The sequence below is a fragment of the Lupinus angustifolius genome, chromosome LG04 (assembly GCF_001865875.1).
Source record: "Lupinus angustifolius cultivar Tanjil chromosome LG04, LupAngTanjil_v1.0, whole genome shotgun sequence".
NCBI classification, from domain to species: Eukaryota; Viridiplantae; Streptophyta; class Magnoliopsida; order Fabales; family Fabaceae; genus Lupinus; species Lupinus angustifolius.
In genome coordinates this window covers 7366598-7394189 of record NC_032012.1, presented here as the reverse complement: position 1 = coordinate 7394189, position 27592 = coordinate 7366598, and the positions used below count along the sequence as shown (strand labels likewise).

At 33.1% G+C, this 27592-nt stretch overlaps 3 protein-coding genes across 6 annotated transcripts; 2 read left to right on the top strand and 1 right to left on the bottom strand.

Moving 5' to 3' along the window:
* LOC109345407 (uncharacterized protein At2g34160-like) lies at nucleotides 4618–8006 on the top strand. Its single transcript, XM_019584390.1, has 6 exons — nucleotides 4618–4819; nucleotides 5362–5410; nucleotides 7185–7247; nucleotides 7333–7397; nucleotides 7630–7749; nucleotides 7789–8006. The coding sequence occupies exons 1-5, from the start codon at nucleotides 4679–4681 to the stop codon at nucleotides 7723–7725; spliced, it is 414 nt and encodes a 137-aa protein (XP_019439935.1). The 5' UTR covers nucleotides 4618–4678; the 3' UTR covers nucleotides 7726–7749; nucleotides 7789–8006.
* Nucleotides 8769–12388, bottom strand: LOC109345406. Its single transcript, XM_019584389.1, has 2 exons — nucleotides 12028–12388; nucleotides 8769–11377 (listed from the first exon to the last, which is right to left on the bottom strand). Exon 2 carries the CDS (start codon nucleotides 11299–11301, stop codon nucleotides 9046–9048), a length of 2256 nt encoding a protein of 751 aa, XP_019439934.1. The 5' UTR covers nucleotides 11302–11377; nucleotides 12028–12388; the 3' UTR covers nucleotides 8769–9045.
* On the top strand, nucleotides 14654–22998 carry LOC109345404 (phosphoribosylaminoimidazole carboxylase, chloroplastic-like). Of its 4 annotated transcripts, none has more exons than XM_019584386.1 (17): nucleotides 14654–14806; nucleotides 14968–15200; nucleotides 15786–16001; nucleotides 16088–16199; nucleotides 18117–18179; nucleotides 18275–18413; nucleotides 18563–18618; nucleotides 19446–19519; nucleotides 19681–19828; nucleotides 19985–20158; nucleotides 20594–20681; nucleotides 20795–20911; nucleotides 21333–21430; nucleotides 21517–21634; nucleotides 21720–21814; nucleotides 22473–22579; nucleotides 22707–22998. In XM_019584386.1, exons 2-17 carry the CDS (start codon nucleotides 14992–14994, stop codon nucleotides 22807–22809), a joined length of 1917 nt encoding a protein of 638 aa, XP_019439931.1. In that variant the 5' UTR covers nucleotides 14654–14806; nucleotides 14968–14991; the 3' UTR covers nucleotides 22810–22998. The 4 variants fall into 4 exon arrangements, with proteins under 4 accessions (XP_019439931.1, XP_019439932.1, XP_019439930.1 ...); XM_019584387.1 differs by having other exon boundaries at nucleotides 14948–15200; XM_019584385.1 differs by having other exon boundaries at nucleotides 14938–15200.

Below are 27592 nucleotides of genomic sequence, written 5' to 3'. Positions count from 1 at the left end.
TAATAGTAGCGACTCAGCGATATGGTGATTATTTATTCCTAAGGTCACGGGTTCAAGTCGTGGAAGGCTCTCCTAGGAGGGAAATAAAATACTGCAGGAGTATTTAAGCTTAATGAGTAGCACACTCAGTATATTCATGGGTCTAAGAGGTCACATGTCATAACTGGAGTGTTACAACTCATTTATGAATTTTCTTTTTATCAAGTGTTGCTTTTTAATTAGATTGATATACAAATGAGACATAAAAAATAAACCACCTTATCTCTATTCCATCCGTGCATGCCGTCATTGTTTCACACCATTCGATCCATTAAATCTAATGTAGAACAAAGCACATTTCAACTATAAAATAGTGCCACATCCACCAAATTAAATCTAATCTCCAGCTACCTTCCTCAAATTTATGAACGTAAAAAATGATGGATTAGTCAAGTCATACCCCATCTATCAACTATTCATTTCATTTCAAAAATTAAAACTACATTCATATATATTTTTCTAGTCATATGTATTTTTCTTTGGAAACAAATTTGTACAAATAAAAGCATACATATATGTTGTTGCTAGCTCTCTCCATGAGAATAATATGATTAGTCTAGCTTTAATTTTTTTCACTCACAAAACTTGAACTATACAATTTTTACTTAAAGGAAATAAAACAAATACTACTTAAACCAACTCTTTCTAATTATAATATTCAGATATTTTATTAAAATATTGATGTATATAATTAATTTTATGATCACTTATTGTACGTATTTTATGCGTGCCTCGTGGACCTAATATTACAACCAAAATTAAATAAAAATATTAATGAAGTATAGAAATACTAGACTCTATTTGATAAAGTCGTAAGGAGTTGTATTATTGTTAAAGTGAAAATTTGGTTGAGTTCCATAAGGTTAAGAGGAATGGAGTGACATAGTAGACTTCAAAATGTAGCCTCAAGGGTTGTGTGATTGAAGTTAATCTTACTTTCTATAAATTTGATATATGGTCACATTAATATTAAGTTGTTTACTTTAACAATAAATTATTTAGTTTAAAAATATCATTTATCAACTCATGTAGAAAGTTTTTTATTTCTTTATGATATAACAAGGTACAATTGTGGACTAAAATTTCATTTTTATTATAAACGAAGTAAAATAAGAAAAGATACTTGCACTATTAATAATTTAGACTATTTTTTCAATCTTGCTAGCTAACTTTCGGTTTTTGTTTTTAATTGCACCGACAGTACATGACTCAAACCATGGTCCCATAACCCTACGAATCCTTCCAACTTGTCCATAGGAAGTTTGGCTTTTTATGTTGTATGTGTCGGTAAACGTGCATATTTATATATAAAAGATAAGAAGATTCTCTATAGACAGATTAAATATTTGATTTTGCTCGTGTTTCTAATAATAAAAGTGTTACTTCATTATAAATAAAAAGATACAAATATATTACCATATTAATTTATTTTTTATTATTTATTCTTCATTAGTACAGATCTTTATTCATAAAAGATATAATCGCAGCGTTAAATCTGAGCTAATAGTTATAGAATGAATCTTATCAAAAAGATGAGTTTTAGAATAATTAAACTCATTTTTAGTCCAAAATTTATGGTCCACCCAACTTGACCTTTAAGTAAATAAAATAATCCCATAGTTATAAAAAAAGTTCCATGAGATAATTTGGCTCTAAAAGAAAAAAATGGCAGAATAATTTTTAGAGATTTTTTATAGGACGATTTGATAGTTGAAAGTTTTAACTCATCCACTTTAACCTGAATTTTCAAAACATTTGATCCATGAGATAATTTTCTCTAACAGAAGAAATCTTTAGGAGCTATTGGATATTTTTTCGATATCAAAATTTTCAAGGACTACTTATTGACTTTACTTCAGTCGAGTACAAATTGGGTCAAAGAAATTTTTATTGAACAAATTGATAATTTTCTTTTTAATTAGAAACGATAATTCTAGAGGTGGAGAAAACCATTTCCTATTGAGTTTTTCAAGATTCATCAACTTTGTGCGTGCCCCACGCTTGATGGCCAATAGATCACTCACCTTCTTAATCTCTCCACCGAAAGAGATGTAATTGTCTCAATGTTAAGAAGGGAGTTATACAATTAAAAAATAATCACAAAATTGTACAGGAACTTTTCTCACTAACAAAAAAACATTGGCCTCCACATTCTTTTTCCTATAATTTTTATAAACTTTTCTTTGTTCCTATAATTATTCAATCGTGCATCATTAAAAACTGTGAATTTTTATCTACAATAAAAATAGATTGTTAATAGAAACAATCATAACTATTTGGGTAGTTTCACTGTACATCCATCAACAATCAAACACATCCCATGATATCATTGTTTTGTTTAATAGCTCATATTTAATGGACTTTTCTCACCACTTATGAATTTGAGCTGATGTAATGGATTAAGGTAGATAACTATATATATATATATTGTGTAAATTTAATGTAATAAGGAAAACAATTACTAAATGCAAATATTAATTCTCTAATACGTAAATACAGTCAGTTAAAAATCATTATCAAATTTCTTGTATTCACTTATCCTTATTCTCTTTTGCTATTTGATTGTTAGTTTGTTCCTTACAAGTGGTATTAGAGTTGATGGTTCGGCTAAAACACTAAAGAGGAGCAGGCCGAAAAGTGTGTGGTATCCACATTTGAGAAATGTAGATTGTTGAGTTTATTCAAGTGTGAAGTCTCATATTAGATATGAGGAGATCGAGAAGTGAAATAATTTATAAGTTGAAAAATACTCATGAAACTAATGCTCTAAAGTTTGTTCGGGACATGATATGTGTTTTGACTTTCACTCTTCTCATGCCCACTCATAATGGAACTCCAATAGTTTCCTCGTCCAATACATTGATTTGGTGTTTGACTAATATTTGAAATCATGCAGACTCCACATTACCATCGTTAATTTACAACATTGATTGGCTTTAATTTATTTCTTAACATAATGTGGGAGAGACATGATTCTTACATTATTTAATCTGGAGCATTGAGCAGAGTTGCATATAGTAATTATTCAGACAAAAATACACCAAAATTTATTTTAATTTGTGTGTTTAATAATCATTTGGTGAAGTTAGGCCAGTGGTAGGTTTATGTAACTGGTCAATGCTTTCCCTTTGGCCATGAGTTTATCACAAAGAAAGGGACTCCTCATGCAACAAAAAAAGCAGTGTGGGTTCACTTGATGTAATTACAAGAACCAAATTTTTTTGGTCCTACAACTGCTACACGTGTAGAAAAACTGGAAATAAACCCTACATTTATATGACTACACATATATATTGAGGGATCATATAAAAGAAGCAAAGTTGATTAAGGGAATGCAACATCTTCCATTGGGAATTGAGATAAATATATTGTGATTGATATTAATTTGTCTGGACCACCACATTAATGTGGCCAACTTACAACAAGTGTCAAAACAGATACTCACAAGTCACAATTTTTGGGACTCTTTGCTCTGCTGCATGAGCCACTGGGCTTTGCAAATAAAATGTGAAATTAATTTTGCACGTGTGCATATCATTAGTATAAAGTTTCTCATGTGGAGGGGTAATAGTATATTTTTAAAATGAAAAAAATATATGCATTAATAATGAATGAATATTATTGATGTTTTAAACAAATTAATATAAATAAATAATAGATATTGTACTAATTATATATAAATCTTTTTTTTTTTGAAGGATATTCTCATATCTGCATGAGAACAATTTGTATAAGCACTAATATAATTAGTTTTTCCCTGCCCCCGGTGCATATCACCCTTGCCTTCTTCTACCGATTATTTTCCATTTTCTATATCATTATGAGTGTAATATTTTTATACTGTTCATATAAAAATTTATATATAGCCAATGTATTATCTATATTTATTGTGTTACTTTTTTTAAGAATTAATGATAATTAAAAATAAATAGTGGACGATAGATAAACAATATAAAACTCTTACATTATGAGTTTATACATTTTTCTCTCTTTCTATATATAATTTTATTTACTATCAATCACCTCTAAATTAATGTGTTGAAGTTAAATTATTTAATAAAATTTAATTTGTAATTAAAAATAATTGATTTTTAATATAAATGAATTTTTTAATCAGAGGATTGTTTAGCAGGGGACTCTTGTTCTTGACAAGGAGAAGGAGAATCCACTTATTAAGTCTCACTCTTCAGAAAAAAATGTAAAAAGTTTCATAGAATGTAAATCGATTATTTACTATTCAGTTTTAATCATTATTAATTCTTAAAAGAAAATAGTGGATGATATTATGACAAGTGAATGGTAAATAATTGAACATAGAATTCCCTAGTGAAGTAACCGGTCACCTAAAAAAACAAAAGACTAGACCCTTAACATGTGATTTAGGAGCAGAAGAATAGGTCCATTGCAGATCCCATAATTTCTCCCTACCACCTAAACTCTCATATGCTACCATTAAGTAACTAACAAACTAATTTTACACTTTACTACGGCGACATTTCTTCACACATTGCCACATGTTCTTATATTTTTATTGGGTATGTTTTAAAAGTAATGTTCTATATAAACTAGGCTCTAACTAATTCAGCAATTTTATCATTGTAGAGAGATTAATCATCATTAGATTACAATAATAATAATAATGACAACAACCGTAGATGTTACTCCTGACCCTCCTGTTGCAGCTCCTGTAACTGCAAACAATAACACTGAAAACCACAAGAATAGAATTCAGGTTTCCAACACCAAGAAACCTCTTTTCTTTTATGTCAACCTTGCCAAGGTGTGTATACATTATAATGTTTATTTTTTATTTTTTTCTAATTCTTTTCCCTTTTATTGATTAGTTCTTATTATTATTAATAATAATAATAATAATCTGGTCAAATGTATTCCGTTTTGTTTGAAATTTTGATTTATGAATGGTTAATTGAGCTTGTTCGAGGAAAAGAAGAAACGTTATCCTTGCCTAGTATAATAATATAACAAAAATTATCATACCACATTAATATTTTTAAACCATTTATGATATGGATTGTTAGGAAGGTGTTTTTATCGAAATAGTCTCTCCACTTTTATACATGCATGTATTGTCTTTGACGTTTCAGGCCTCATTGAGTCGAAGTCTCGTGTTATGGATCATATTTTTAATATTACTTTCTTCATACTCCATTAAATCGGAGTCTCTTACATTTGGTCGTCCTTTTTTTTTTTAATATTACTTTTTTTATTCAATATAGGTATTAAGTATTAACTACTGATTAATACATCATTGATCAGGTGTTAATAAGGGGTAATAGTTTTTTTGTTTGCCATTTGATGCAGAGGTATATACAGCAGCACAATGAGGTTGAGCTCTCTGCTCTTGGAATGGGTAATTCTTTCTCCTACACTTGTATTTCCCTTCATTTTTTTCCTTCTGATCAAAATCAAAAACACCCTTCTTATTCCGTGTATTGCAAGAAAAATATAAGCGGTATATAAGCTGAGTGCAACTTTCTGTATTTTACACGTCAATCTTCTGCATCCCCAATGTTTTTTTTATATTTGATTATTATTTGGCCCTCTTTGAATTTTGTGCTTTTTTTAACGTTGGCTGCTGCTTCTGTCATATCTATATTATCATCACTTCTTCATTGACAAGTTTTGTCTATGGAAAAATATTTTTTGTGTAACATTGTTAGGTAACATTGAGACAACATTTTACTTATGTAAATTAGGTATGTCAATTGGATGGATTTGGATGAATTTAGTTTGGATCCTAGTGGATAGATAAACAATTATTCATCAATCCATTACATTACATTTTTTAAATTATTCAATTCATCCATATCCAATAAATCCTAATCCATCAATTCTATCTATATACCATTTTAATGGATTAGATGGATTTTTCAATTTGAACTAAACCTTCTTAAAAAGCATTATTTGAAGAATTTCTTTTTTGAAATTTATTATTTAACATACATTTTTAAATATCAATTTAAAAAAATTAAAAAATATTTTTTTAAAACACTTTTAAAAAGTGATTTTAAAAATAAAAACACTTTTAAAAAGTAATTTAAAAAAAATCAATTCAAATTATCCCCATTGCCTTCACACTCATAACCTATATATATATGGAAATAAAAACTAGCATTAAGTGTAATAATTTATATAATAATTTATATTATAGAGTACATGTCACAATATATTTTTAAGGTAATTCTCAACCATTATGATTTGAGCATTAATGAATTAATTAGTATCATAAGTGATTTTATGAGAGAATATATTTCAATATATACTATTATATGACTCTAACCATATCTTGGTGCATAACGAAAAAATAAAGAATGAAACCAATATTATAACAGTACAAATGAAACGTTAAAATCACTATTTCAATTTTCAACTTTGGTAATGGGTGTAGAATTGTCTTGTTATACAGACGAGAGAGATTTTTTATATTAATATTGAATTAATTGAAAAAAAATGTTTTTATTTTTTGGATGTATTAGGTAGTCATCCAAATGGATATAATACTCATGGTATCCATTAGATATAATGGATGAATTTGAATCCATCCATTATCTACACTATCCATTGGATTATATTCATTTAAGTCCATTAGTTCTAACATATGGATTTAGATGGATTTTGGATTATGAATAAATTTGCCACCTCTGACGTATATGTAGGTAAATATTGACAATTACGTGTGTTTCAAGGTAAAGTGGAAAACATATCGAGTTGTTATCTCAAATATTATCTAAACATGTTGTGCACATAACAGAACTGATATGTATAAGGGGATTTTGTTTCTATTGAAACAACATTCACGGAGTGATTGATCCACCATGTCATTAATTTTACTGTGGGGTAAGGATTCTTTTGTTTTTAATGTTTGTGCATTACAAGAGTATATTTACAATTAGCCTCTCATTGTAATCGTTTTGTATAAAAAAAAGACTTATGGCTGCCATAGCAATAATAATTGATGTTAAACTTTATATGTTTGATACTGAAAACAAAGAGTTTGCTCCCATTTTCTCCACCTGATATAGTATTCTATATCAAATAAGCAAATGTGCTTTGCATCATCTATTCCTTACTTTGTAGTCCAACTTATATATATTCTTCATACATGTTGACATGTACTTGTACAGCTATAACTACAGTTGTCACAATTGCTGAGATTTTGAAGAACAATGGCCTTGCCACTGAAAAGAGTGAGGTTTCTTCTTATTTACCATTGGTCTTATTTACATGATGATTGTAGCTATTCTAATCAATTATTGTTGGGTTATGGAGCAGAAGTTTTGACCTCTACCGTTGGCATGAAAGATGAGAACAAAGGTCGTATGGTGCAGAAAGCAAAGGTGAGTATATCATATTTTTTGGGCAAGGAACTAATCCACTTTAGGGTGTGTCGAACTCTTAACCTTTTGATCATCCTGGGGATCTAGCGGTGTCTTACACCACTAGACTAACGCCTTCTTTCTACAACAAAAAAAGGAAAGAACTCTTGTTTAGTGTCCCTATCTTGATACTCAAGAAACGTTTTCCTTTACTTTGCCATGGATGGTTTACCTCATTTTATTGATTTTGTAGATTGAGATTGTGCTGGGAAAATCTGACAAGTTTGACAAGCTGATGGCTCCTGCCAACACAACTGAATCAGAAGCAGCAACTGATGACAAGAAATGACAGAACATAGGAGAGGCTGGCCAATGTCCAACTATTGTAGTTAATATTCTGATTCTTTTGCATTGTTTGCATTCATAGATTCTTAAATAGAGGGACCAAATAGATAATTGTTTAAGTGCATACCCGTGGGAAAAGGGTCGTGAAGTTACAATGATAAGGCACCAATGAGTGGTCAAAGTTGTAGAGGATAGAGTTTCTTAAATTATCACTTTATATTGTATTTCTTGAGTGCACATACAAGATGATGGTTATATGATTTTTAAGCTGACTGTTTATTTTTTTCAGTTTAAAGTGTCAATACAAAAGGACTATAATATACAAAAGCACTGTATGCAATGATTTTAAATTACTCGCTCAACTATATAAATCAAGAGCAAAAGAAGTTTTGTTAAAGGTTGGGAAATTCCATATTTTACAAATTAATATTTTGTAAATGAACATAATTTATGAGTATTATGATATCATTCAATCCATGTATCCATGTAATTGAGTCCACCTAATATGATAAAAGCTTGATTGATATTGTTGGTAAATTGCTGATATTCTCTGCCACCAGAATTGTGATAATAATGCGTCAGAAATCCCTGAAACTACTATAAAGTTATCCTCATAATTTAAAACTTACCAAGAGAATAAGATAGCCTTCGAAATAGAAAGAAAAAAATGAGGGAAAATGCATTAACATGGTTCTAACCCATAGCAAGTTGAGGAGCGTTCTACTTCAGTCAAGTACAAGGATCACACAGACTTTTTACATTGCCACAAACTTCAGCCACCTTCATTTTTCTTTTTAAGGCAAAGCCTTTATAATCTATTTACATTTTTCATTATGTGATTATATTAGTTACATTTTTGCTATTCTTTTTCTATGGTGGTAAGTTGTAACACAATTTGATTAATGGTTCTTATCAGTAATGTTGCACGTTGCTCTTTTTTCATCACAACTCGAGTACTTCTGAGCAGAACCTAAATACTATTATTTTTTTGCAGCACTGTAGTAACTTCAACAAAAAGAAACCCTTACAAATAGAAAACATCCAAACTAGGAGAAAAACAAACACTACTTCAGAAAATGGTACTCATAAACTGAATGAAACATAGGTTAACACCTCTAAGAAATTTTGAGGTACAATCATCCTAATAAAAAAATAAACTAAGAAACAAAAATCATGCCACTATTGAACAACGCTAATTATTGAGGTAGTGTCTGTCATAATTTAATTCACATTAATATCTGGTAAATAAAATAAAATACATCACTTACTTGCCACTCTAAGCTATCAAGCCTAAATAAAACAATAACCTGGAACCTTTTGCAACTTAGATGGGAGCTGCACATGTGGTTCTAAAGTGACCTGTTTGATTGCATCGACTACAATGAACCACTCGCTTAATGCGGCCACGATCTTCTGCACGAACTCGCTTCTTTCTTGGTCGACCAGGTGGCCTGAGTGATTTAGGAGGGTTAATACTAACTTCAATAACTTTGCTCGCATTGGCATCCCCCTCAGACAACTCCTTCCAAAGAGATTTATCAGGAATTGGATGTATGGTTTGTGAGTATGTCTTCCGATAAGTTGCAACAGTAAAACAACTTTCTGTGAATCTATGGACATTTTGCCTGCAGGAAAGAAGTGCTGCTACAGCATGTGCACATGGCAATCCATAGAGCTGCCAACCACGACAAAGACAGCAGCGATTCCTGATATCAACTATATTATTTCCTTCATGGGATATAACTTCAAATTCGGCTTCATTAGCACGGAGAACCTGAAATGTACGTGCACGTTCAAGAGCCTCTGCGACACGTCTCTCAGCAGAAGGTACAAGTATTGATGTCCACTGCATACTGGTCTCTCGGCGCTCATTATACCAAGTCATTAGCTGTCTTCTAATGCATTCCATCATTTGAATTATTGGAAGACCAGAGGCCTCCAGTATCCAAGTATTTAAAGATTCAACAATGTTAGCTGTCAAATGACCAAACCTCTGCCCCTCAAAATAAGCAGTAGCCCACAAACGAGGTGGAATTCTCCGAATCCAATATGCAGCATCTTGTGATATCTCTTCAATCTCCAATACTTTTGCTTCAAATTCAATTACAGTAAGAGCACTAGCTGCATCCCATAAAAAATTAACAAGCATGGTGTTATTGAATTCCTTACGAAAGCTGTCACTCAAGTGACGCATACAAAACCCATGGAAAGCAGTAGGAAAATTAGCTTCCACGCCATCGATAATTCCCTTCTGCCTATCAGATAAAATTGTGAGCCTAGGCATGTTTTCAGTGTTGATCTCAAGCAGGTTACGAAGTTCAGACAGAAACCACATCCAATTATCATCACTCTCCTCATCAACAACACCAAATGCCAGAGGAAAGAGAGCCCCATCACCATCAAATCCAGTAGCAAGAAGTAATGTACCAAGATACTTGCTCTTTAAATATGTTCTATCAAGCCCTAAGAGCGGCCGACAAGCATTTAAAAAGCCATATATGCATGCTTGGAAGGAGATGAAGAGACGTTGGAAGCAATTATCAGTTGGATTTCCATAAACAGATGCAATACTGCCGGGATTGGTGCGTTTCACTTGTTCACAATATTGTGGAAGCAAGCGGTATCCTTCTTCAAAAGATCCACGCATTGCAGCCATGATACGCTCCTTGCCTCTCCATGCTTGCTTGTACGATAAGGTGATACCGTGAGACCTATGAATCTCTTCCAATATCTCCTTTGGCTTGCAATTAGGGTTCTCCTTCAGCCTTTGCTCCACAGAGTTAGCAACCCACTGAACTGAGGCTTGCTGATGGCCAAGATGAGAAATGCCTCCACATGTATGACTTTCATGGATTGTCCTAATAGTAAAAGTTGGAACCCCTGGAAGCTTTGCCGCATGAATGCGCCACGGACATCCTTCACTTGCACACTTAGCAGTAAACCGGGTCTTGTCAGATTTTATAGTCTGCATCTCAAAGTGAAGAGCAATTGCTGTATCCCTCAATGCCCTCCGGCAACTCTTCACGTCAGGGAATTCTTGCCCCACTGACAATTCATAACTAGGACTTACAGAAACTGTACGCACCTGAATTACAGGGGGTGTGCAACATACCACAAGATGTGACTGTTGAAGTCCCATTTCATCGGCAGAATCAATGCCCATTTCTTGGTGATGAACCATGGCCAGGTCCATGTTCCCATCAACTTCTTGGTTTTCTGAAACCGTCAAATCATTGTTCTCTGATAGGACCAACTCATGATTATGTCCAGGAAGGGACAACTCCCCGTCATCATGCTCAGGTTTTCGATCCATGACTAGATCATGCTCATGGCCATAAGTGTCAATATCATCACCTTCTTCACCATGGTTTTGTCCTAATCCAAATTCATGGTCATGTCCCAAGTCCAGTTCATGATCATGGGTTTGTCCTAGATCCAAATGATGTTCATGAGCTGATCCTAGTTCCAGTGCATGGTTCTGGCTGAGGTCCAAATTATGATTGTGACCCAGCACCAGTTGTTGGTCATGGCCAAGTGGTCTATTGTGATTTTGACCAAGTATCAAATCATGGTTAGCCATCGAAGATATATACCACTGTATAATAACAACAAGAACTGCTGCTCAACTTACAAACAACTGCTTTGTGGCTGAGACACTGTTGCAAACATATCACAAGTCAGACAAACCATATTAATCCTACGTCGGTCCTAAACTGTATGCAATTACGCATCACTAAAAGCTAGAAAGAAAACAGGTGAAGATCATATAAGTAACCAACCGCTTAACAAAGAACATATCAAACAACTCAATTATTTCTGCATGGTTTTTAATTTTCTAGTTTTCTTTCCTTTCTTCATGTACCCCACTTCCAATACATGACAAATATTCCACCCTTAGCAGGTTCTAGTACTACACATACTTCTATTCATTCTTAACCATGTCAAAAACAAATGGAACTAGATGAACTAAAGGACGCAATGAAAATCACCATCTGCACCTTTCTATTGCATAGAATGTGTACCACTCATGAGAAACTCAAATAACCTTAGCCACCCAAGTTATAAAAATTATTTGAGCTTAACTTAAGACTGAGCTAACTCAATTATAACTAGATATAACCCATAGAGAGAGGAAACGTAATGTGGGACTACATGTAAATTATCAAAAATACAAACTTTCATGAAAACATAAAATCACACTCAGAACCCAGAATTGAATTGACTATTAAAAATGTAGAATTTACTAAAACTCGTGAAAATTTCATAACTACAATATTAAAAAAAACAACAATCACAGTGTAATTACCTGAAAACTTCCACCTTTAGCTCAAAAGGTAACAAACCGTAGTCTGTGAATCATAAAGGAACAAAAACAGAACATGGGCAATGCTAAAAAAACACTAAATCAAGAGTTGAGAGCACTAAGAAGTGGATCTAAGAAAGAACAAGGGTTTGTTGTGATTTGGGGCTGGAGAAGGAAGAAGAATTTGAAAAGTGGTTGAAAGAAAATGGCGGGGAAAAGAAGATGGAGAAAATCGGAAAAAGGGGAAGAAGGGTGAGGAGAAGAGAGGAAGAATGAGAATTAGAGGGGTAGCAGAAGCATCGCATATGAGGGTTGAGAAGGGAAATACAGGTTTGGTGCTAGCCACAAAAAGAGGGTATTTAGGTCAAACGAATTAACTCTATCTTTTCTTTGCTTTATCGGAATTACTGTTTTGTCCAATTCCAAGCTAACCCTCCTTTTTGTTTTTAAATATATATTTAACATGTTAGGCCCTCTTTTTTTTTTTTTTTATACAGTTAAACTCTCAATTTATTAGGACATATATTGTATGTTTATAATTGGATAATAAATAACATTATAATGTTTAGAAAATTCTTTATTTTTATCAATAAATTTGGATAAATAGTTGAGTTCCTACACGTTATCATGTCATGTATATAAAAAAATTACTTTTATGTATATACAAAATATACTTTAGGTAATATCTAGATTTCAAAAATGGATACTAAACTATAAGATAAATTATATCCTTAATCTATATTTTATATAATTTATGTCAAACATTGTGTAATTTGGATGATATTAAAAGATTTACTTTGAGATGATATAGTAATACACTTTTAAGCTATAATACTTTTTGTCTTATATAATTGATGTTTAAACATTGATAATTCGTATATTTTGTTAGCTGGTTCATAATTTAAAATGTATTTGTTTTTAATTATCTTTAGTTTGTGATGTTAACTAAAGTGTGAAGCTTTTCCTTCCAACTTCCTATCTATCTTGACTTTCATTAATGTCAATTAGGTATTATTTCTTACTTTTTAATATAATGACTCTAGATAATGAGAGTACGGGTGAGGGGAGTATTGATAATTTTGAAACCTTGACGGTTTTTGCTTATCATACATGATGAAAGGTGGGAAGGTTCTCAAAGATGATTTTTTATTTATGAGATACCACTTTCAAAACCATTTTTGTAAGAAGGTAGATGAAAATGAGTAGTTTACCTTCTAATGAGTGGAGTGAGGATATGACTCAAAACTATCTTTTTTATCTAATAGGTCTTTTTTGGTGATGACTAAAAAAGGAACTAATCCTCATGTCGATCAACTATTAATTTATCTTGACGAGATATTTCAATATGATCTAAGTACATCGATTTATTGGAACTATATGGTCTTGTCTTGTGTTAGGATCCTTAAGAGGAGCAAAACACCAAATAAACCTCTTAGCACCGTCGTAAAGGATCTTTTCGAGGAGGATGAATCTCTCATGTCCATATTTCCTAATGATGTTTTGTTCATGTCTTCCTCAAATTTTGAGTTTGGTTTTAATGTACTAATTTTCTAATTAACATGGTGAATTAGAGATATGGCCTTCTCAACTTCGCTCGAATATATGGGTGTACATCCATATTTTGAGCTCTTTTGCAATGAATATTCCATCTATTTTGCATTATGAAAAGTGTTAAATATTTGATCTTACTTCAAAAGAAGGAAGGTAGGAGCATAATGGATGTTTGTTCAAACTTTCGTTAAGTTTTTCAGGCCAGAATGTTTTAAGATAATACACATTAGTGGTCACTCATTATTCTTTGTCAAGCATGATGGTTCTTATCATTTTTGTCCTTATCAAACAAATGATAATTAGAACCATAAAGTGTTTCACATTCCTTATACCTTATTGTCACTTGGACACAAGGTAACTCTAGGATTTTGGATGATTAGGGTGCCTCAATGTGGGATGGTTCTCGATTGCAATCCAACACAATGTGGTCGCACACCAAAGTCATGTTTTGAGCATAGAGGGATTTAGTAGTGGGAGTTGTCCCACTCCATGTGTCATGAATTTATGATTGGTCAAAAAATATTTAATAATTAAATTTTAACTTAAATATATTTTTTCTGACCAATCATAAGTTTATGGTACATACAATAACACAAAGTGTATGACAACAGATGAGTAACTTTAGCAATCTGCAAAATAGCACCCATACATGACTATATTGTGTGTGGTGATAGTGGATCTACACCATTGTAGAACAAAATCTCAATTTGAAATTGGGCCAATTATAATTGAAGTATTTATGAAGATTCAAAATTATAATTTTTTTAAAAAATAAATTTGGATAAGAAAACAAAAGATTAAAAATAATATTAAACAAAAATAACTAGTTTTCTGAAGAGAGGATCATTTAGTCAAAGCTAAGTTTTTAAATTATTAGAGTAAATGGATACATTAAGCACATGTGTTGTATCACAAAATGTGCTACTCCATGTATTACTGTTCGTAATTTGTGATTGGTTGAAAAAATATATTTAAATTAAAATTTTAATAGTTAATTATTTTTTTACCCGGTCAAGCAATAACACACTATTTTAGATAGCAGATGTCCACCCTCCTAGAATTGTACCCAAAAAAGACTAGTTTCGATAAAACAGCACAAGACTTGTGAGTGAAAAATAAATCCTTGACGGCTAAACCAGGGAGAGAAGGAAGCAAGCAAGAATTTCGGAATCATTCACTTTCCCAAGCTCAAGCTGAACCACACACACACCATTCTATTGACACCCTAAAGGTAATGTATATATTCCTTATCAGTTCCAAAATATTCTTAACCAAAAAATGATAACATTTTTTATATATATTTAATTGGAACCCGTTTTCTTTCGGTTTTCCCTCTAAGCTAAATGAGATTTTTGTGTTTAGGTTGCGTTAGGCATTGATTCATTCATACAGAGGCTGTTTGAGATTTGAGTGAGTATGCTTCACAGTGCGCGTGCAGTGTTACCAGGCCAAACCACCACTTTGGCTTTTGCCTTCAAACCTTCTCATTATCCTTCTACTAACATAACCTCTTCTCTCACCTTTTACATGGACCAACCAAGTCTTCCATTGAAGATGAAGCAGAAGCAGTTTCAACAGCCTCGTCTCTATTGTCAAGCATCACCACATGATGAAGTTTCTCTAAGGTTGGTGCTTCTTCCGTATTCTTACTTTTATGAGGTTAAATTTTGCATTTTTATTAATGGGTTTTGTTGTTTAATTGTTTTCAGAATGACCCTTTTCATCCTTTCCCACTTAGCGAGAAAAATATAAATTTTTTAGTCTGGAACTAAAAATCTCAACCCAAAAAAAGGGCATTACATTTCCACCATGGTGTTGTGTATGTGAATGGTGAATTGTTGTTTTTATGAGGATAAATTTTGCCTTTTTACTAATGGGGTTTGTTTTAAACTTGTTTTGACAATATTTTCAGCCTTCTCCCAATTAAGGTAAGCAAATATAAGATTTGTATGGCGCTTTTGGCTAAATACCTTAATTAAGTGTTTATTCGATAACATTTTTTTGTTGGTAAAAAATAAAAAACAATAAGAAAATGTATTTTTTTTTGTTTGAAATAAGCTAAAAAGAGATTATAGAATTTTCATGAACTTATTTGTCATAGGCTGTTCTCATAAGTCTAAATAAACTCCTGATAAGCTCTTCCAAGTATCCACTTAATTTTCAAGTTTTCGATACTGAGCAAGTTTTGACCGTGTTGTGTATGTATGTAGGAGTGATGAATCACCTGTCCACGGAGTATCTGAAATAGTTGTTGGGGTCTTGGGAGGAGGTCAACTGGGCCGCATGCTATGTCAAGCTGCTTCTCAGCTGGCAATTAAAGTCGTGGTTTTAGATCCACAGGAGAACTGTCCGGCGAGTTCCCTGTCTTATCATCATATGGTTGGAAGCTTTGACGATAGTGCTACAGTGGAGGAGTTCGCAAAGAGGTTCAAGTTTTGTGCAAGAAATGTTCTTTTGAATTTGACCACTGACTATAAATAATGTGCATGCTGGTTTGATATGGTGTTTTTAGATGTGGAGTATTGACTGTTGAAATTGAACATGTTGATGTTGCTACATTGGAAAAACTTGAGAAACAAGGTGTTGACTGCCAGCCCAAAGCCTCTACTATAAGAATTATTCAGGTAATATCTTGCCATACTTGTATTCATATACACAGTTAACCGATAAAATAAACAACTGGATATTTCCAACCCGCGCTTAAAGTATTATGGCCTTTTCATATCTTACATCAGAAGTGTTTCATATGTCCTCGTATTTTGAGTTTTGTTATTTTTATGACTTTGTTCTTTAAATTTTTTGTTTTCATTAAACGTTTAACATGGCGAGAAAAGGGAGAGAGATGCAAAGTTAATCTGAAACTAATTATGATTAATGATTGATTTGAACATTGCATTCAGGTTTATATGCCTGATAATAGTAACCCAAACCAAGAAACACTTCTTGCTGAGTCAGCAAGAGGTGCATGCACTGTGCTGGACTTTAAACCCTAGAGAACTGTAGTACAACTTGCAATGTACATAATGCTATTACTAACATGACTAGTAACTATCATACTCTAATATTATCCCTTAAACACAAGGTTGTTTAACCTGGAGTTTATTTGAGCTCTGCAAAATGCAAAGGGGGGTGAGGGGACAGAGGAGCGCATCTTATTATTAAAGTATACTCATGGAAGCAAAGACATGACACGGATACAGATATGACAGATACGGGAATACAGAAAAAAAAATGTTATATAATATTTTTAGGAGTGTCTAATATAGATACGTGTTTGACACGGACATAGTTACTACTATGAAGTGTTTTTGCTTTCTTGGGTATACTTCAGTGGTAAAGGCATATTTCCAGTATTTCATTGGGATGGAGCAATAGAGGCTTTGGGAAGAAAATCCATCACTGTTTCAACAATTTGTTTTCCTTTCTACCATTTTAGTGATGTGTATGAAGGCATATCACATGAAGGGGTAAAATTCACCACTGGACAGCTTTGATAGGTGATAGGTATCTGAAACTGGACTTCCACCATGTTTTTGAACTGCTTAAAATGGGAATTATTTCGGATTTGTTCTTTAATAAGTAAAGTTACATATAGTGGAAGTGGATGATGGGTAGATACAACAGCAAGTCCAAAGGGATGAACATATATTCCCAGTATTCCTCATAGATCTAGATACGACAGTTCAAAGGGATGAGCATACACAATAGTTGAGGTGGATGATTGGTAGTCTATGAGACTTGCCAAAGCAACATGCAGTGCAAAAGTAAAAACATTTTTACTGATATGAGAAGCATTACACTTTTCAAGGACTGCAGTAACAACATTTTCATTGGGATGGCCTAATCTACAGTACCACAAAGGCACAAATTATCAGAGGAGGGCACTTTATTCACGTTTTGCATGGGATTGAATGCATTAGAAATTGAACCCACACTAGGCTTACATGAAGCAACTAAGTTACATAGAGAAAGCCAGTGCCAGAACCAGTTTGACTTGGACTAGGAAGGCAGTGGAATGCAGAGACCATCAGGCGTGAAAGACCCTTCAATTAGAATTTGTTTATTAACCAGAGGTTTTCACATACCAGACATTAGGATGAAATTCAAAGTATGTGTTAGAGAATAATAGTTAGTAGTAAGCTTGTAAACTAACTAGCTAAGCTAGTTAGTTTACACTGACACATTAGAGAATAATAGTTAGTAGTAAGCTTGAAATCCGTTGACATATTAAAAGTTGAACAACTGAGTGAAAGGAGAGAGAGATGCAAACGAATCTGCATTATATTATGATAGATTAGAGACATTGCTTTCAGGTTTATATACCTAATACTAAACTTAACTAACCAAAACACCTATCGCTGAGTAAGCAAGAGATGCGTGCACTGTGAATCCAAGAGAACTCAGTACAGCTAGCAATCTATATAATGGAATTACTCACATAAACTATTAAGTATTAACTTTCATACTTTAACAGTTTTTAAAGATACTAAGAATTTTGTTTCCATAATGATTTCCTTGATGCAATTTTTTACATATTACAGGATAAGTATTTGCAAAAGGTTCACTTCTCTCAGCATGGCATTCCGCTTCCTGAATTTATGCAGGTTTGTACTGTGTTTGTTGGTTTCAAGTTCTAATAGTACTTAAATATGCATCTTTAGGGTAGTAATTGAAGATATGTGAATAATACATTGAACAGATAGATGATCTTGAAGGTGCTAAGAAAGCAGGGGAACTCTTTGGCTATCCTCTTATGATAAAGAGTAGGAGATTAGCGTATGATGGGCGAGGAAACGCTGTTGCTAAAAGCGAAGAAGATCTTTCTTCTGCTGTGGATGGTAAGTATTTTTTGAACAGGTGTATCTTGTTTTCTTTGTTTGAGGAGAAAATGAAAACAAAAAAACTTAATTTTGAGTTAACTTCTGCCCATTTAATATGTGCACATTCCTTTTTACTTATTCTTTAACTTTTATCCTCAACTTTGCAGCTCTTGGAGGATTTCATCGTGGTTTATATGTTGAAAAATGGGCACCTTTTGTTAAGGTCAATATCTAAAATATGTCATTGATTGTTGATGATATTTTCTTTTTCTTTTGTGATTTTCCATTTTATGAATCACCATTACTTGTATTATGGAAAGTGATATGGATCCTTTAAGCCATCTCAAAACCAGTTGACAATGAAAGGAATAGTCCAACAAGTATTTAAACTACGACTACGAAATGAGACAGGTGATGTGGGATTTAATTCCCCACACGTCCCCTCCACAAAAGTCTATCATTCCAGACAAAGGGTTACCTTTGACCCATGACGAAAGGGCATCTTATGGCCCATGATAGTCGGAGAGAAGTTGGACTCTGGCTCTAATACCATGTTAAGATTCCATCTTAAAACCAATTGACAATGAGATGAGTAGCCCATTAGGTATTTAAACCATGCCTAGGAGAATGAGACAGACGATGTGAAACTTATTTCCCAATAGTATGGATAGCTATGATAATTTTATTGAGTTTTGTAGAACCATTGTTTCTATTAATAACTATGCTTCTCAACCGGATAATGTTGCCCTATTTTTTTATCCACTAATCTCTAGAGAATTTAACAACCAAAAACAAAACAGTTTCTCTTTCACGAAGTGTGAATTATCTTTAGGTGTAATCACAATGCCATCCTAGGCTTATACCACTTGAAACATGCTCTTTCTATTAATCTTCTCTTCTCTGATATAAAGTATAATGATGCACTTCCTGGTGATTTCATGCAATTTATTTAACCACTTTAAAGCATGTCGTTTGTTTCGCAAAACTTCTTAATTTTGTGAGGTTGTAGTTTATGAATTTTTTTACATATTTGCTCCTAAAAAATGGTAGGAGCTAGCTGTCATTGTGGTGAGAGGAAGAGACAATTCTATTTCATGCTATCCTGTTGTTGAAACTATTCACAGGTAACATGCAAAACATGCATACAGAAGATTTTATTTTTTAAGCAAGATTTACTGCATATCGATTATGAAGTTCAAAATATATGTTGTGCTAATTTAAATAAATCAGCAATGTATCTCAATTTCCTTGTATTATATGCTTAAGGATTTATGTTTTCTTCTAGGGACAACATATGTAACATAGTTAAAGCTCCAGCTGATGTAAAATGGAAGATTAGAGAGCATGCCACTGAAGTTGCTTCCAATGCTGTTAACTCTCTAGAAGGTGCTGGTGTGTTTGCAGTTGAATTGTTCTTGACAGAGGATGAACAGGTTGTGAATTTATATCCTAATCAACGCTGGATATGCTTCAATATTTTTTCTTTCTGAAAGCTGCATTCACTTTTTTTACTAGTAAAATCGCGAATGCGTTATTGTTTTGTAGTGCCCTGATAATTACTATGCCTGTGGTTATTACTTTATTGACAGATTTTATTGAATGAAGTAGCACCTAGACCTCATAATAGTGGGCATCACACGATTGAGTCTTGCTATACCTCACAATATGAAAACCATTTACGAGCTGTTGTTGGTCTTCCTCTTGGTAATCCATTGATGAAAACTCCAGCTGCTGTCATGTACAATGTACTAGGTGAAGAAGAGGTACCATAATTTCATTTCTTTCCATTTATTTTCCTTTTACCTTCTTTATTGTATAAGTTGAACAAGAGGTGTCGAATTGATGCTATTATATTAGCTTGGGGTTGTTTGTGTTGTTATTATTAGATGTTTCCGTGAAGTTTACCAATGAATCATTTTTTTTCATTATATGCTTACAATGAGTGTAAAGGATGAACTGTAATTTAGTTGGTTCTGTTGTATCCATGTGAAAAAGGTGAACCAGTTGGAAATTAAACTATTGTCTGGATGTGTGAAAATCAAATTGGATGTAAAATCTTCTTTGTAGTCATGAATTTGAGAGAGAAAAAAGGTTGACTTTTTCCTGGTTTAATCTTGATTCATAGCTGGATGGACTTTATAGACTTTTTTACCTTTGTTTAAGTCTGTACTCAATGAAATACACTTCAATAATTTCAGGGGGAGCTCGGTTTTCAATTAGCTCATCAATTGATCAAGAGGGCGTTGACTATCCCAGGGGCTACTGTTCATTGGTATGACAAGCCAGGTGAACTTCCGGCTAAGTAGCAACTTTATGTTGATTCCTCCCCTCTCATTTGTCGTTTCTTGATTACTACTATGACAAATTTAAGTAACACCACTGTCATGATAATTTGTCAGAGATGAGAAAGCAACGGAAGATGGGCCATATCACCATTGTTGGGCCTTCCCTAGGAAACATTGAAAGTAATCTTGCAATTATTGTGGAAGGGAAAAAATTAGATGACAAGACTGCAGGTTTGTGAGAAAAAAACTTCTCTTCACTAATATTTGATCTCTGTACTTATTCATCTTATATTGCTAGAGAAATGAAGAAATATGGTTTCCATTGTCAACTTGATTTCATATCTTCATTATCATCTCATATGCATTAACTGCGTAGCTAGGTTCAATGAATATTTTGCACCTAACCTATATAACCAATTTTGTTAAACTTAGGATGTATGATATTTGAAGCATCTTGTTGTAATTTTGTCAATTCTTTTCCTCAGTTCATCAAAATATGCACTGACTATGTATATTATCTTTGTTTTATGTGAATTTGTTCTTTATCTTTTTTATATCTAAAAATGCTACACTTTTGGAAAATGGAGAGCAACATTATTTAAAGTGAAAATGTTGATTTTTGCACTTAACTTTGCTTTTTTGTTAAATGTAGTTGCTCCACGAGTGGGCATCATAATGGGTTCTGATTCAGATCTACCAGTTATGAAAAGTGCTGCTGAAATCTTGGAGATGTTTGGTGTGCCCTATGAGGTCAAATTGTTTCAATTTCTGTGTTTGGGGCCCATGCTTTATATAGTTGTTTATCCTTACACATGCAAACATATAATAAATTTCAGGTGCGAATAGTTTCAGCACACCGTACTCCAGAATTGATGTTTACTTATGCCAAATCTGCTGATAAGTTAGGCATACAAGTTATTATTGCTGGTGCTGGTGGTGCAGCTCACTTGCCTGGTAAATTACTTGAAGTGTGCTTTGTATAATTTTCTTAAGTTTCAATTCTCTTATATGCTTTCTTAGTTAAGCTCTCATATCTCAGGTATGGTTGCTGCTCTTACTCCCTTGCCTGTTATCGGTGTTCCTGTGCGTGGTTCTACTCTGGATGGAGTTGATTCACTCTTGTCAATTGTCCAGGTATATTTCTCAATGATGTTTAAATATTCAATATCTTTCCAGTTCTTCATGCTCTACAAGTTGATTGTTTTGCGTTCTAAGATTGCATTTCTAATTATGAGAATTACAAATTTGCTGTTACTGCTTAATTTCAAAAGCTTGATATCAATATTGGTTGAAATCCTTGTAGTGAAGGATTTTCTGTAGCTGCCATATGTGTTAGTTCACAAAAAACTGAATGATTGTGGTATATTATTCCTTCTTTCTTAAACCTGCTCTCTTAAAAAATAATTTCCTCCATCTAGAACTTGTCATCATAATTTATGAATTGTAATATTTGGTTAAATATTGTATGTCAATGAAAGAGGGTGAGCCTCGACATAACGGTAAAATTGTTTGCCTTGTGACATGAAGTCATGCGTCCAAATCCTGGAAACAGTCTCTTCACTTGCGAGGGTAAGGCTGTATACATCCTCCATCTTCAGGCCTCACTAGGTGGGAGTCTCGTGCAATGAGCCGTCTTTTTATTGTATGTCAGTGAGGGATGCCTTGCTGTCAGATTTTCTTGGTTACTGGTGTGTCCTGTACAGCTTCTTTGCTTTTGGCCCTCTTAAAAATTGCTCTTGATGGCTGAAACATCATTTATAGTATTTTTCATATAAACTTGTTTTCTGTGCAGATGCCAAGAGGTGTTCCTGTTGCCACAGTTGCTGTTAATAATGCAACTAATGCTGGGTTATTGGCAGTGAGGATGTTAGGTGTTGCCGATAATAATCTTCTGTCAAGGTCAGCTTCTCCCTCCCTCTCCCTTGATACTCGTGTTTGTCGAAGTAAAACTCGCAATATGAAAGACATGAAAGTGTACTATCTATCTTTCCAATTGCATTGCTGAGACATTTATAACATTGTGCAGGATGAGCCAATATCAAGAGGACCAAAAAGAAATTGTCCTGGATAAAGGAGATAAATTAGTAAACCATGGTTGGGAATCTTACTTAAATAAAATGAGTAGTTGAACCACATAGTTTTGTGATTCTTTAGGTCTATTCACATTTTTGGACAATTACAAAGTTTTGATAGACAACATGATTATATGGAGAAGTGAGGTGTATCAACAAGTAGATTGAGATTACTGGTGCAACAAGCCAGAAAATGTTTTGTAAGCTAAATTTTTGTTGACCAAATAATATATTTTCTATTGCTAACATTGTGACAACTTCCTCCAAAATTAATCATTGAGCCAAAATGTATGCAGTGATTTATTTTTTAAATGTAGTTTATGTCAAAGTAGTGTTGAATTGTTTTTGGACAAGTCCTTCTAAAGTTTTAGGTGAGACTAATTGCAATAAAGTGAATAAGTTAAGGTATAGCTGTTTATAACTTATATGGTGGAGTTTATCAAAAAAATTATAGTGGGCTATGATCACAATATTTTTTAAATTAAATAATGAGTGAATATAGATTTATCTTTTTACTTTATAGACAAAATCTCTTGGATAAAAACATTTCCATTGCTGTAGTAATTCTAAACAGAGATGAGATGCAGGGATATCTCCCAGAACTCTCTAAATGTTAGGTGTCGATGAGCAAGTTGTTACCCGAGTTGTTGTTGTTTTGTTTTGAATGTGTTACCCAAGTGAGAGTCTATTTGTAAGTTAAGTTTTGTAGGGAAATGAATGGAAGATAAGACTTAAGAGTGTGTGAATCAATTATTCTCTGCAAATATTAGAACACGGTTTTGTTGGCCAAATGAGTGTAAGTAGGACAAACAAATGGGTCAGGCTAGACGGTTGGCCAGGCAAACCTTGAAAAATGAGGTTTGGGGTGTCGGTTTTTTCTCTTAGACACTTAAGTGATACCGTTTTAGTTTCTCCTTACAATTTTTACCAATCTCAATGCTACTCTCACAAACACATCACCACCTTCATTATGCCTTACCTCACTCTGTTTGCCCACCTCTCACGAATGCAACTCTATCATCGCTTGTCGAGTACTTCCGTCTAGGTTAGGTTTCAGTCAAAGAAATCCAAAATTAGAGAGAGATAAGAATGAAATTCATTTTTTGAATTGAAGGATTTATGTTTAGGGTTGAGAAACATGAAACTTTAACTCAACTCCACCCAAATCCATTTATTAGGGTTAGAATCAAGCCGAATTAATTTGAATCAGAGCTCATCTCGGTTCTGCTCGATAAGAATTTGCTCGACTCGAGTTCGATACAAATTATTTTTGTAACTCGAGTTCGGTTTGGTTAAAGTACTCGACTCAGTTTGAATTGCTTCATTTGAACAACTTAAATATTTAATGCATTTTAGAAAAATATTACACAAAGTAATATATAAAAGCATAACAAAAATAAATAAAGACATAGTATAATAACAATAAACATAAAAGATTAGTTTTTCTATATTTAATATAATATATGATATTTATAATTAAAAAAATAATATGTATTAAATACAATATATAAATATAAATATAATATATATATATATATATAATAATAATAATAATAGTATATATATCGAGCTAATTATAGGTCTAATGAGTCAAACCGTATCTAGTTCAAGTTCGGTTCATTTATGTAGAAAATAAACAAGTATAAAGTAAAGAGGAAAAGGAAAGACCTTCTTGTCCACCGAAGGTTACGTCCAGTACTCTTGCAGCACAAGAGATTTTCCACTAAATATTAAGAGTTGTAATTACAATATCTCACCCCGAGATCTCTCTGTACCTTACACACTCACTAATATTTATACCTTGGAAAATACTTTTCCAAGTCACTCTATCCCCTTTCTATTCACACCCTGTGAAAGAAAGATTGTTTGCAATGAATGAAGAATTACAACAATGGCTTTGGATTGCCTTTACAAGTATGAAATATTATATCATTTGCAATCCAATCAACTCTTTTTATATGCTTAGTAATAATGCTCAATATATTTGTGAAAACTTTTGAAGCAATTACTCAGAATAAATTCTCTATTGAAAGTTTAAGAGCTCAGTGCAAAATTGCAGAAAAAACAGTGAGAGAATTTATGATAGTTGTATGAAAGTTGTGTGTAGATGTTGTGAGAGTTAGAGTCTTTATATAGGCTTTCCAAACACCCAAGGTGCCTTTCTGAAAGTGTAGGAGTTGTTTGGAGTGAAGAGATTTTGATTGGAGTGAAACCATTTCGTTTTGAAATATGAAATCTCATTCAACACTCCTCAGTAATCGATTACTGACATTGGGTAATCGATTACCCAAACATATTGTCCACTTAATTTTTAAATTCGAATTTGAGTAATCGATTACACCATTTGGGTAATCGGTTACTCAACTTTTATAAAACTGGTAATTTGTCACTCAAATGCAATAATGGATTACTCTGAACAGTTTTAAGTTGGATAACTCTTTTTTTTTTCCATATGTAACTTGTTACTTGAATGAAGTAACCTGTTACACATCTTTTCAAAAATTGTTTTAATTATTTTCAAAGTGTTTCATTATTCTTTAAAAATAATTTGAGCATTACTAATTTGCATAAGTAAGAGTTTTAGGATAAAAGTACCTATAGAGACTTAATCTAATCTTCTTGAAGCTTTATTCTTCTTTGTCTTCATAAGTATTCTTCATTTTCTTCTTTTTGGTGATGTTGGTGTCTTCATCAAAACTGTGTCTAGGTCAGGGACAAAGATCTTCTTCACAATCTCCCTCTTTTTGATGATGACAAACCAATATCTTCTTGACAATGTAGTTTTCTGAATTTTCTGAGAGTAGCATACTTTGTGATATATCTTGACTTGTCTTGAGTATGCTCCCCATGTCTTGTATGCTCCCCTTTTCATTTGGAGTTAAGTGCCTGAAATGAATTTTGACAGAAAATACACTCTCCCAACTTTTCTCCCCCTTTTGACTTCATCAAAAAGTAGAAAAGCCAAGAGTCCAACACAAAGATATATAGCATATATAGCATACATGATGTATAGGTAGGGGTGGAGTATTGTTAAAAGGGCTCAAAATGTCAGCCTGACCCATATTTTGCAGGGTTGGCAGGCTGACGGGCTGGCCCGTTTCCCCTCCAAAATGTACATAATTAAAACTTTTAGACAAAAAATAATCAACAAACTTGATAGATGTCTTTTAAAATAAAAAATCACAAACATAAGTCTACAATATTACAATAACAACATAACATCTTAGCTTAAAACTTGTAAATTCTAAATAAGAAACCAGTTGTCACGCCCCTCGCACAGCACAGTGTCACACACTTTAGTTTTTTTATTTTTCAACAATGGCCCGTCGGGCCAGCTCGGCCCGGCTCGTCTTGGCCCGTCTAAAACACGGGCTACTAAAACGGGCTGAATATGGGTTTTTGGGCTAAAATCCTCAGCCCGGCCCACTAAAAATAGCCATCCGAACGGGCTGGCCCGTCGGGCCAAGCCCATATTGCCACCCCTATGTATAGCACAGTATCTAAAAATTAATGTAGTGCATAGTTAAGATGTTTCAATTAAGATAAAGCATAAAACATCATAAAGTAACTTGTCCAGGAATATGCAGCAATAACTTAAAAACATCATAAATTTGTCCGGGATTTGAAAATAATACGTTCATGGAAGTGTTCTTCAAACACTTTGCGATGTTCCTCATTAGCTAGAAGTCTTGTCAAATCCAGAGGGTTACACTCCAAAGACGCTGTTCCTTGACTCCTTTGAGAGGTATTGGAGCGTTGTTTCTTTGATCTAGAAGAGGAAGCCATGAATTTGAGATTTTGAAATTTTAGGTTTTTGGATTTTGGGAATTTGGGGATTTTTTATTTGAGCCACTAATCACGAAAATGATTGGTTAGAAGTGTTTAGAATTGAAACTATGATAGGAATGGGCACAAAAATCTCTTTAAATGGATTAAAAACAAGGTTTTTAGAGGTTGAGATGCTTTGAGAATAAGAGAACACGAGTTGAGTGAGGAAGATGAGTTTTGAAAAAGTTAAAAATTGCATAAATTTCATATATAGCAGCACAGAGTAATCAGTTACTCATTTGGAGTAATCGGTTGCTCAAAAATAAATTTTTAAAATTTTCAAACAGCAGTTTTGAGTAATCGATTACTCACTTTGAGTAATCGGTTACTGAAACACGTTGTTAACCCTGTAATCGGTTATTTTCCATTGTAATCGATTACTTACCCCAGAAAAACTTATTTTTAGGCAAAATTAAGCTATAAAAATGATTTTTAACCCAAAAATTTAAATTTTTTGAACACAAATAAATATATTTAAGATCAAGTAGGTATGAGATGATAATAATGAAGCAAACATATATTCGTATAAGCATGTTTAAGACAGGTAAGCTTCATCAAGAATGTCTAATTTAAGTCTAATTTTGTAAAAAGGTTCTTTTGCCAAAGGTTTAGTGAAATGTCTGCAATTTGGTTATGAGTGTCAACAAATTCTACATATATATCTTTCTTTTGAACATGGTCCCTTAGGAAGTGATGCCTTATATCTATGTGTTTGGTTCTAGAATGCATAATGGGATTATTTGTGAGGTTTATAGTACTAGTATTATCACATTTCAGCGAAGTGCAGCCTAAGTCTAAGCCATAATCTCGTAATTGTTGCTTAAGCCACAACACTTGGGCACAACAACTACCTGCTGCTATATATTCAGCCTCAACAGTGCTTAGTGCAACACATGCTTGTTTCTTGCAAGAACAAGAAACTAAAGCATTGCCTAAAATGTGACAAGTACCACTTGTACTTTTCCTTTCAGATTTACATCCGGCAAAATCTGAATCTGAATATCCAACCAAT

Coding starts and splice junctions, on each gene's coding strand:
- LOC109345407 (XM_019584390.1), top strand. CDS start 4,679: ATGACAACAACCGTAGATGTTACTCCTGACCCTCCTGTTGCAGCTCCT. Junction 5,411..7,184: donor GCTCTCTGCTCTTGGAATGG/GTAATTCTTTCT, acceptor GTACTTGTACAG/CTATAACTACAGTTGTCACA. Junction 7,248..7,332: donor TGGCCTTGCCACTGAAAAGA/GTGAGGTTTCTT, acceptor GTTATGGAGCAG/AAGTTTTGACCTCTACCGTT.
- LOC109345406 (XM_019584389.1), bottom strand. CDS start 11,301: ATGGCTAACCATGATTTGATACTTGGTCAAAATCACAATAGACCACTT.
- LOC109345404 (XM_019584386.1), top strand. CDS start 14,992: ATGCTTCACAGTGCGCGTGCAGTGTTACCAGGCCAAACCACCACTTTG. Junction 18,619..19,445: donor AATGGGCACCTTTTGTTAAG/GTCAATATCTAA, acceptor AAAAAATGGTAG/GAGCTAGCTGTCATTGTGGT. Junction 21,635..21,719: donor TGGTGCAGCTCACTTGCCTG/GTAAATTACTTG, acceptor CTCATATCTCAG/GTATGGTTGCTGCTCTTACT.